At 35.9% G+C, this 11964-nt stretch overlaps 1 protein-coding gene across 4 annotated transcripts in view; it reads right to left on the bottom strand.

Annotated features, from left to right (window-relative positions):
* Positions 1-411: 411 nt before the first annotated feature.
* Positions 412-11964, bottom strand: part of LOC131074644 (uncharacterized) — a 46715-nt gene continuing 35162 nt past the window's right edge. For 3 of the 4 annotated variants that reach the window (XM_058011301.2, XM_058011304.2, XM_058011303.2), the window contains exons 40-51: positions 5079-5225; positions 4799-4936; positions 4612-4659; positions 4378-4524; positions 3945-4006; positions 3602-3755; positions 3172-3363; positions 2972-3076; positions 1780-1914; positions 1476-1691; positions 1277-1378; positions 861-1187 (exon numbers count right to left, since the gene is read on the bottom strand). In XM_058011301.2, coding sequence (XP_057867284.2) covers positions 1032-1187; positions 1277-1378; positions 1476-1691; positions 1780-1914; positions 2972-3076; positions 3172-3363; positions 3602-3755; positions 3945-4006; positions 4378-4524; positions 4612-4659; positions 4799-4936; positions 5079-5225 — 1602 coding nt within the window. In that variant the 3' untranslated portion in view covers positions 861-1031. Of the gene's footprint in view, positions 828-860; positions 1188-1276; positions 1379-1475; positions 1692-1779; positions 1915-2971; positions 3077-3171; positions 3364-3601; positions 3756-3944; positions 4007-4377; positions 4525-4611; positions 4660-4798; positions 4937-5078; positions 5226-11964 lie in introns of those variants that run through there. The other variant, XM_058011302.2, reaches the window with a different exon arrangement.

Here is an 11964-nt window from a genome sequence, read left to right as displayed (position 1 = left end):
ACGTGCAAAAAAACTATACAATAACTCCCACCCTCCCCACTACAATAATCGTGCTACTTGTGTAATGGATCTATCAATAACTGAGAGGAACAAACATATCAAGCAAACGGCAGAACAGCCACATTCAAGATTGAAAGTTGAATTCTTTAGCAAGGAAAGGATGAAAGAGATAAATTTCGGAAGAAAATAAAACACTGAAAAAGAGCCATTTCAATTAACATATAATATACAATAAAACAACATCAATAACTCGCAAGAAAAATATTCAGTACCTCTCTAATATCACGAGTACCAGAAATCATTTGGATTGCATTATAACAGGGGTGATGCACTAACTTCAATTGAATATATCCTTAAGAGTCTTGTGCATCACTACTCAAGCTTTCACCTCCACATGAACAGTCGCAAATCAAAACTAACTTCCATTCAGTTATTTGGTTAAAAAGGACACATGGGAGAAAGAAATACGTTTGATAATGAAGCCTACAGAATTTTCATCATTTACATTAGTTGAACGTACAATCTGGATACATGTAGCCACCAGTAAATACATTTATCTAGTCATCCTAAGTCACAAACTTGACTTTTCCTTATGTCTCCAAGGGCATCAATCAAGAATAACAGCTGCTCATGTGCATGCTGCAATACTTTCTCCCGAATTTACAAAGAGTACAGGATATTACACCTAGAAGACAAATAACATATGGTACAAGCACATAGCATGAACTACTTTGGTGTGTGTAGAAAATTCCAAGAAAACAAATGCAACTTGAAAGATTCTGAATCATCCACTACATGCAGTTCACAAATTCCATAAAACTCGTGACCTGAAGTAATTAACAATGCATTCACACAGAATGTAAGGCACGTGGAATTGAAATCAATATATGCTACCAAAAGAAGATCTATACAAAGTCATTATAAGATTGTGTAATCCTTTACTGATATTAATAAAAAAGATAAAACAGATTTTGTTTATCTGGTGAAGAGACCAAAAAATTTACATTGATACTGTACAAAATAATTGATTATCAATGGTTGCTATCTGCTGATATACTGGATGAAATGTCGCTTTCCACAGGCTTCAAAGCAGGTCCCATGCAAGAGCGAGCAACTGACTCAAATAATTTCTCTATCTCAGGCGCACATCGTGTAAATCCACGATTCCAGAAGTCATAACGAGGATTCTGTCAGCCAAAACAAAAGAGCATTTACAAACATAAGTTGTGAAAGAATTTAAGATAAATTGTTAAATTACCAAACTAACAGCACAAACCTTTATAAGTTCAATGAAAGTGATAAGTAACCCCCAAGGATGAGGTCTATTTACAATCAAACGTTCCAACAATACCCTTGTTATTTGTTCTTGGATCATTTCCTATAACATAAGTACCACATTTTTATCAGTAATCTTGAATAATCAGTTTCACCAAAAACATAACACGAACCATTCTTTCTTAGAATTATGTGAGTACCTGATTTGCTTCTGCAAAAAGATAGAGCAATACACAAGAAAAGTAATGTGTATGGTTATTTGGGTAACGCAGCTGGTTGGCAACTGCATTAAGAAACAAGTATCGACCCTCTGTATCTAGATCTAATATCAACCTCTGGAAAATGTCCATAGGGGCACTATGTATCGGTGCCGTTGGAACAGCAAGTTGCTGAGGAGTACTTTTGCTCTGCAATTGCTGGATGGAAATGGAAAAGAATGAGTATTTGTTTAGCTAGCACTTTTTAAACCACAAACTAAATTAAATCCTAAAACACCTATAGTACCTGCATTCCTACATATAGAACCAGAGAATTGATTAAAGGAACATTATAACGAGTTCCAGCAGATGCAGCTTCATGTTGTGGAAGCAAGACCCGGTTTTTCATATCCACTATTAACATGGACATTGGTTGCCTTGTCTGTAACAAGAACAAGATAGAATTTTAAGAGGAAAATTAACCAAACTGTCAATCTCAGATGGTATTAACAAATTTTATAGAGGCAACACTGTTCAAACTAAATCCTAGCCAAGCCACATTAGGCTCTATCAAACTTGAACTTAATTCCACCTATTTTCCAAACACATAATTCTGAAAATTGTCAAATCAATAAGAAAACACCAAATCATAGGTTGCATGAAATTCGCGAGTATAGTTAATAGTTTTTCAATGCAAACCGAATTAATCAGGACAATTCGTGAGTATAGTTAATAGTTTTTCAATGCAAACCGAATTAATCAGGACATTTTATTAATCAAATAAAATGGTATCTATACAATTTACATGGTTTGTATATCATCCTATTTTCTAGGATGTAGCTCCTTTTTTCAAGGTCAAATCCTTCCTTCTCATCAACCATAAGCTATATGTTTAAACCTAATTGACATAGTAACCAATTAGTGGAAAATTAACATTTTCCTGTGAAAAAATTATTGGGCAGTAAGGATGTATAATAAACAAGCTACTTTCAAAACAAAAGGATGTATCACAGTAACTACTTTGCCTAGAAAAAGGAACAATGTAGCAAACACAAATCATGTCTTAGGGTCCAAAGAGACTTTCTAAATCAAAACTACGGAAGTAATTAAACTAGTAAAAGCCATAAATAGCAGTATAATTTTGCTTCACATACATTCCTTTCATTGGATCTTTCCATTATAAATTGACTATAATTGTCATCTGTCAAAGGCTTTTAATATTTGTGGGATATGACATGTATATGTGTCTCAGTCAATACGTTATCGAATATGTCATGTGCACCCATGCTTTTGTCAAAACATTATAAGACAAGTGACCCACTTAGCACATAAGCACCTCCAAGTTTAACAATTACACACTATAATTGTATTACGAAGCTGGCATGGCACTAGGGGAAGTTCAGTTTAATTTATAGTATAGAGCTTTTCAATACAACTACATGTAAATATTAGTCTGCAAAACCAGACAAACCATTCAAAATATTTTTAAAAAAATGTACCTTAAGATATTCATCAACCTCTGTTTTCATCTGTCTACTCTTCAGTGCAGCATCTACCTCAGATAATATTCTTGGTGACTGGCTGATTTCAGGAAGAAGGTCAACCTGAAAAAGCCATACAGAAATAAAAAAGGATTCAAACCAAAGTCAAATTAACTACTTTACCTCCATACTTAGTTCTATGTTCACTTCCCTCTTACCTTTAAGTTGGGAGTAAATGGATCTGGGAGCCTCATGTTGCGTGGAAAGGCACTAAGAATGAGATTCCGCATCTGTATGCAACTAGGAGGAATAACATCGCAAAAGCTGAAATGGTAATCGCATAGAAACTCTGAAAAATCATGAAGAAGAACCAACAACACTCTAAGGGTGCCTTTGTACAGCAATCGGACCTGTAAGCCAGCAAAGTGGAAATGGAAAGTTGTTTTATATTATAATAGTTTAAATAAAATATTAAGCAATTTTTTTTAATTTCAAATATCATAGAATATGGAATCATATTTTTAAGTAAAACATCAAGTGCTAAAAAATGTCCAATGAATTCTTCCCCAAATTGAAGATAAGAAACCCTGCATATTTAACTCAAATAAAATTATTAAACGGTAGATAATAAGCAGCATAAAGACAAACCGGATCACTAAGCTCAGCATTTCTCAGGTAAGGCTCCATAAACTTGAACAAATCCACAAGTAAACGTTGGAAAAATGGCCAGCCCTTTTGATTGTTGCTTAAGAGTAACTTTGGCATAAAACTGCGATGGCAGATCAGTTCAAGCCAAGCAAAACTGCAATAGAAAGAACCATGACTATGATCATCTCTTTTCCCCCAAGAATTTCAATTTAGAGAAATAAAGAACATCCTCATTACCTCAGATGTCAACCTAGAAAAACTGGTCTATAATAGTCAATGGCTTGAACTTCGAAGAGCATGTATAGCTATATAGACAATATAGATGCATTGGATATCAACTTACCTCCAACCAGGTACTCTTAATGGTTGCAGTGAATGGAAAGCATTTGCAAATGCAGTGAGTACCTGTAAAAGTCAAAAAGAGATAGGATGAGCCCAATGGTGAGTTGTTTAATGGATGAGGAATAAGTTATAATGCATAAATAGTCCATCTGACATGTATTCAGGGCATATCCAATTAAGGATCATATAAAAATAAGGTATTTGTTTTGGGCACTCATAGAAGGAAGAATTGAAACAGTTGCTCCATAAGAAGTCTTTTTAGTGTGACACTACTACAAAAGCATTATTTTATATTGAATAGTAGCACAGAACAGTGCCTTCTGTTCATACCTTGACTTTGACTTACGAAATTTCTCTTCTATGTCTGCATATTTTTTATAATGGGAAAATTTCACCTTTATAAATCCAGTACATTAGATCCAATAAAATCATACCTGAAAATTACTCGCATCAAGAGCTGGATCAGGGGAGTTAAAATCCATAAGCCAGTTCACAAACAACCGAAAATAAGGTCTAGGATGAAATGCATTCTTTTTCTCTTCGGCATCCCTTTGAATGACACGCACAGTTACTGCAAGCACCTGCACAGGATCTCTTTTGTGATAAAGGTACCAACAGAGCCTCATCTAGAGTATTAAAAAAGGAAAAGGGGAACAGTAGATGCAAACCTTGTTCAAAAGATTAACTTTAGTCATTCCTGAGTCCACTGCATAATACTGTGAAAACCAGAATACAAATTAGCTATCCTCCAAAACTTTTCCCATGTGATGTTCATCCAAATATTTCTTTAATGCTGCAAAACTGTGATTATAAAATGAGACGATTTTGGAATACACAACGGCTGCAAGAAATCACCTTAACCAACAAAACTACAAGTTTTGTATACATATCAATTGGAGTAAAAGATAGGCCTTGCATTATTTGTTGGGAAGAAAGTGGAATTGAACTGGGAACTGATACTTCAGAAACCAAACAATATCCAACAGCGAGCTCCTGCATTCACAAATTACACTCAAATCCTCCACTAGGAAGACACAAAAGCTATGACAATTCTTCTTGTAGAGGAATCAATGAAATTGTTGCAAATGTGTCCAAAAATATATATGAAGTCATGTACTTGACTACAAAATATTACCGTCAAAACACGAAAAAATCGATCAGAAACATCATCTCCTTTCAACATCCCTGTTTGCTGCAAGTGTGACATGTAGACTGCATATGCTTTATCATTTACTCCAGGAGAATCACATATGCGAGCCCATTCCTCAAATAGGTGTGCAACCTGCACAGACATTTTCAGTTCAAGTTTTGTACAGATTAGTAAGATACATTGTTATAATTTATGCCTTTCCGTTCCATGAAATTTTACCTCAGACAGCCATTACATTAATTCAATCGTCACCTACAAAATATAGCTAAGTTCAAAGCACAAAATCTATGCAATTACTGTTATGAATTGAAGCCAGCTTAATTGATACAAAACCAATAAAAATTTAGATTTTATGCAACAACTATTCAATTATCATTTTTTTGGTCTCTTTATATTTGGGCATTCATATAGTAATAAAATTGAAGCTGTCAAATTCAACACTAAAACATGAGACTATAGTAGCAATGCTCATTAGACAGAATATGAACCATGAAATCAATTCAAACAAAAAATTTCAAGAAAAAACAAGATGAAAACAAATAAAATCCTTTCCAAGAAAATACCTGCGAAGTAGGTAGAACTAACTTATTTAATTTTTCAGTATAGAGTCAGTTAAGGTTTGAATGAGAGTGGGGCTCAACATTGGTCCACTCTAAAAAATGAGATTTTAATATGTATGGCCTTAAAATTTGAGAAAATGTGGTTTTTTTTAACTTGGCTACTATGTCCATAATGAACCAATAAGAATCAATCCCAATCAATGCTCAGATTGACTATTGAGTCAATAAATAACCTTGTAAATCCTCAAAAAAAATCATTTTAAATTTGTAGAGTAATTAGTGAATTTTCCCTAGCATTTTCCAATAAATATGTGATATGTTGAGTCATTGCCATGTAGGAGACATCTGAGTTTGATCCATCTTACACACATTGCATGAAATAGAACCCAAAACTAAATATTCATCTTTTGAATCTCCAACTCCGAGATCCCATCTATCAGGCTCAACAAACAAGCTAGTATCCCTGTTAAAGTGTAAAGCAGCATTCAATAAAAAGGAAACAATAACTCTGTTCTTTAGATAACTGAAGGCTGGGTGAAAATGATTGGCTTATCTCTGTGTCCCACCCCCCACCACCTGAATTCACTCAACTCAACTTTGATGAGGCTTCAAGGTGCAACCCGGCTAGTGCAGGTGTTAGTGTTATTCTTAATGCAGAAGACAGTGGCTTGATCTAGAGTGGCTTGATCTTCCAAGGCCATTGCAAACAATAATGAAGTAGAATGGGAAGGTATTGTTGTGAAGATTGCCTAGCATCCTCTTTGTCATGTCCCGTTCTAAAACAGGTCTTATTTTGCCTTTAGAAAATAATTTCTACTAAAAAACAATACTTGTATTTAATTTATAAATATAACTTAATCAAAAATTATAAATTTTATTATAATATTCAGTTTTTATCACTTTTAACAAAATTTTAAAAATAGACTTGTCTTGATTTTCTGCTATAATTCTACTTCCTATTTGCAGCTCTTTTTCCTTAAATGTTTGTTCTTGATATCTAGACAAGTTATGGGTTTTTGTCCAATAACTTGATAGGAGAAGTAAGGGTTGTTGTCCTCTTTGGCTGTAATATTCACTTGCAAAGTCGCATATTATTTATTCTTCACGAAGTAGAATGGGAAGGTATTGTTGTGGAGATTGCCTAGCATCCTCTTTGTCATGTCCCGTTCTAAAACAGTTCTTATTTTTGCCTTTAAACAATAATTTCTACTAAAAAACGATACTTGTATTTAATTTATAAATATAACTTAATCAAAAATTATGAATTTTATTATAATATTCAGTTTTTATCACTTTAACAAAATTTTAAAAATAGACTTGTCTTGATTTTCTGCTATAATTCTACTTCCTATTTGCAGCTCTTTTTCCTTAAATGTTTGTTCTTGATATCTAGACAAGTTATGGGTTTTCGTCTAATAACTTGATAGGAGAAGTAAGGGTTGTTGTCCTCTTTGGCTGTAATATTTACTTGCAAAGTCACATATTATTTATTCCCCACTCATCTGCTCCTCTCATTGAAATGATTTTACCTTTGATATCCTATGGTTGGAAGGAGTTACAACCCTTCCATAAGTCATTGCCCTTGGTAATTATAATTTAACTTTAATTTAAACACCCCTTCATAAAATCACTGCCTTTGGTAAAATAATAATTGAATGTAAAATTTTCTATGTTTAACCCTAAGCACTAGTATGAAACTAGTGTCTCATTTTAAAAACATGATCTTCATCAATTGCCATCCTTATTTCCATTTAATCGGTATAATTATTGGCTAAATGTCAGCAGCAGAAAATTTCATTGGTTCATCTGCAATCTGTTTTGCAAGTTAATCCTGGAGGGGGCATGACACTCTTTAAGTATGCAATAGTTAGCAATATTGTGGTGATTAACACACTATGGAATAGCTCATGTCTTTAAGCCTTCAATTCAAGAAAGTTGTCCTTTGTCGTAGGACATCTAATGCGACAACAGATTTTCTAGCAAAATATGGGCTGGATCAAAATCCACTAACTGATCATGAATCAAGATCCCCTAATGGCTCTTTACAGTCAACGAACTTCATCTTGGTTAGGGCTCGATAAGTATGTCAATTTTTTGTGCCCCAACTTTCTAACATTCCTTTTAAGGACATGTAGTCCCCTTTCTGAAAACTGGTGTGGCATTTATGTGGGCATTATTTCCAAAGGTTATAAATGAGAGGTTTCCCCTCCACTCCATTATGTTTGATCACAGGTGTGAATTGCATTTAATATTGCTTAGATTGTGTTTTTGGCATTCCCTACAGAGTAGCTCTATTTACAAGGTGTTCACTGTGGATCCTGGATATGCATTTGCTTGTCTTCAGGATTATACATCGTAGGGTGGATATTAAGCCCCAGATTCGATCGGCGTCAAGCCAAAAGAAAAACACAAAAAAAAATTATTTTGCAATGTTTTTTTAAGTCCGTTTTTTTTGTTAATTATCTTCTATCACTAAAAGTGACTTTCATTTCATTCACTTGCAAAAAAAGGAGGAGTAAAGTGAGTTGGGAAGAAAAACAAGGGTGCATAGAAGAAAAACCAGCAAGGAGGAAGCTCAAGTTTTCTTCAATTTTTCACATTGGAGCTGCATTGTGTTTCAATTTGGTGCAAGAGTTGGATAGGAAGACTTTGCAGCTCATTTCAAGCTTGTTGTAAGAGGTAAGATTGTTTTTTTGAAGATTAGTTTGTTTGTATGTTTGTATGTAGCATGTAGTATGTAGTTGTAGTGTTGTACTATGTAGGGTTTGTAAATTTCTTTTTTTTAAAAGTAGGGTTTGACAAACCCTACTTTAGTTTTTTTGAATGTATGTAATATGTATTAATTTTATTTTGTATTTGTAATGTTTTATTGCAGCAAACTTCACTTTATTATTTGCCTCAACTTCAAGTTTCACAAAACTATCCTAAAATGTCTACTTCAGCTTCTAGACCCCCCATTAGAAAGGATCCTGCTTGGAAATATCATGAGGATTTTCCAGGGCAAGGAAAGGGGCAAACAAATTGTATGTTTTGCAAAACAATATTCCATGGAGGTATATATAGGCTGAAATACCATATTGCTGGTGTGCGTGGACATAATGTCAAACCATGCCTAAAAGCAGTCCCTGAGGCCGTACGTGAATGTTATGTAATGGTTGAGGAGATTGAAAGGAAAAAGAAACAAAAGAAGGATAGAGCGGCCATTGGGAGAGACACAGTTTTAGGAAGAGGGACACAGTTATGTTGTGTTGGAGGCCCTTCTTCCTTACCTCCATATCGTCCCACTCAGTTTGCTATTGCTGGTGCTTCCGTTTCTGCTTCTGCTTCTATAAGTGCCAGTGCCACCGCCACTTCTCATGCTCTTAGCACTAGTAGTTGTAGTGGGAGTGTTGCCATTGGACCTAGGATTCGTAAATCTAGGTTGGATTCCTTCTTTGTGCCTCACACTACTCCTGGGTCCCAACCGTCGCTTGATGCAAGGAGGTCCATGATGCTGCTAAAATGGTAGTTGGCAGGTTTTGAAGCTACAGCTATATTCCATTCTTTGTAGCCAGGTAAATGTTTTACTAACTTTTATGTTTGATAACTTTGATTGTTTTAATTTATATACTTAACTTATCTCATTGAATTTTTATACTTAACTTATCTCATTGAGTTTCTTTGCGACAAGTCTCCTTATTGGCAACAAATGGTTGATGCCATTACCATATGCGGGGCAGGGTTCAAAGACCCTAGTGAGAGTGATTTGAGGGGACCCATTTTGTCTCAAATGGTGGATGATGTGAAGAAGGATTTAGATGAACAACGCCAGATATGGAGCACTAAAGGTTGCACCATCATGACTGATGGTTGGACGGATAGGAGAAATAGAACTCTCCTTAATTTTCTTGTTTCTTCCGCAGGTGATTGATTAATTTTAGTTTCATATAGTTTAATTTTTTATTTTTTATCTAATGGGTTATTGAGTGATCATTGACCTAGCTTTATTTTTTTATTTCAGGGGGCACTGTTTTCATCAAGTCCATTGATGCCTCCGCCCATTGCAAGAATGCCACCTACCTATGTGAGCAGATAGAGGAGGTGATTGAAGATGTGGGTGAGGAGAACGTGGTACAGGGGGTGACCGACAATGCAGCAAATAATGTTGCTGCGGGTAAACTTTTGATTACAAACTAATTTTGTTTGCAAATTAATTACTATCTTGTAGTTTGTACCTCCATTAATTACAATTTACAATACAACAAATTATGTTGCTGCAGGTAGACTATTGATGGAGAGGCACCCATCTATAGTTTGGACTCCATGTGCTGCTCATTGCATTGACCTCATGTTGGAGGATATTGGAAAAATCCCATGGGTCAAGAGATGTGTAGAAAGGGCAAGAAATGTCTGCAAATTTGTATATAATCATTCATGGGTGTTGGCTCTTATGAGACAATACACAGAGCAGAAGGAGTTAGCTCGTCCAGGAATCACAAGATTTGCCACAAACTTCCTCACATTGCAGTCCATGCTTAGGTCTAAGTCTGCCTTGAGACGTATGATTGTTGGTGAGGAGTGGTCTTCCTCATCCTATGCTACCACCCCTACAGGGAAAGATATGGCAGACTGCATTTTTGATGAGCAAGGCTGAGATGTATTCTCTTATTTGCTCATTTTTCTAAATTACACAATATTTTCAATTTTGCAGTTTGTTAAGCCCTTGGTGGTTTTGTTGCGAGTTGCAGATGGAGATAAGCCCGCAATGGGCTATATATATGAGGGCATGGATAGGGCGAAGGAGGCCATCAAATTCATCTATGGAGGAGATGAGAGCAAGTATGGTCCCATTTGGGAGATCATTGATAGGAGATGGCATCATCAACTTCATAGGCCCATCCATGCGGCAGCCTATTATCTGAATCCGGCATTCTGTTTTATCCCTTCTTTCAAGGCTGATGTGGAGGTCCTTAATGGGCTATACGCAATCATGGAGAAGATGGGACTTGTTGGTACTTCTCAGATAAACCTTTTTTGAGAGCTACAGTTGTTCTCAAGTGCACAAGGGGAGACCTTCTCTCATCCTGTCGCCAAAGACGGCAGGACAACTATGATGCCAGGTAAAAATAAATTGTAAGGCTTAATTTTAGTTTTATTCAATACTATATTGTAACTTGTTAAATGAGTTCATGAGTGAGACTAATTTTATTTATTTTTCTCATTTCAAACTCAAATCATTGGTGGAGCTTTTTTGGCCTAGAGACACCAAATATTCAGAAGTTGGCCATTTGCATCTTGAGCCAACCATGCAGCGCATCAGGTTGTGAGCGCAATTGGAGTATGTTTGAGCACATACACTCCAAGAGGCGCAATAGATTATCTGTGGAGAAGATGAATGATCTCGTCTTTGTTCACTACAACCTCCACCTGAGAATGAGAAAGAATGCATTAGTTGACATCTCTCCTATCATTCTAGATGAGGTTGATCTTGAAGCAGAGTGGGCCAATGAGAATCAGACAGCTCCTGGGACTCCTACAACTGTCTTTAGTGATGATGACATTGATTGGATCGACCAGGTAGATATAGAGGCTGAGGCTGAGGCTGTAGCCATGGCAGAGGAGGAGCAAAGAGCATGAGCAGAGTCAAGAAATACTGAGACTCAGAGTGACACAGTTGTTCCTGATGTTGGTGAGCATGACACAGTTGTTCCTGATGTTGGTGAGCATGGCATGGTGTCATGGGGAGCGACTATGGCTACTGAATCCTCCAGGACCTACTGTAAACGCCTTCCCAGGGGGCCAGGGCGAGAGGGTGCACGACCCTCTGAGCCATAGGCTTGTACACTTGTATTTAGTATTTACTATTTACCTTTGGTATTTGTATGAAACATTTGATGATGATCATATGATGACATGGATTTTTTATTCCATGAGTTTTGTAATATTGTATACATTTGACAATATTTATATATCTATGTTTGTTATTTTCTTCAGCTACAATTTGCGTTTATGCTTATGTGATTGATGTATACTTGTGTATGTAATCAAATGAGCCAAGTTTGATGATGTTTTTGTGTCTTTAAGGTGTATTCCATAAAGGGTGTCTGAAACAAGTTTTAAATCTTTAAAAATCTCTAAATTTCTTGAGTTTTTTACTTTCCCGAGTCCAGCCGAGTCTGATGCCGAGTCCAAGTCAGCCTTGCCGAGTCCGAGCCGAGTCCGAGTCCCGTTTCTTTGGTCCAATAAGTAACTGTGTGCAATCTTCAACCATCAAGAGATGGCTGCATTGACATGGCTGCATTAGGGTTTGCAAAATTTGTACTCAAGGAGAA

This window comes from Cryptomeria japonica, chromosome 4, assembly GCF_030272615.1.
Source record: "Cryptomeria japonica chromosome 4, Sugi_1.0, whole genome shotgun sequence".
Lineage (NCBI taxonomy): Eukaryota > Viridiplantae > Streptophyta > Pinopsida > Cupressales > Cupressaceae > Cryptomeria > Cryptomeria japonica.
Note: the sequence above shows the minus strand (reverse complement) of the source record. Positions and strands in the feature narration are given on the sequence as shown.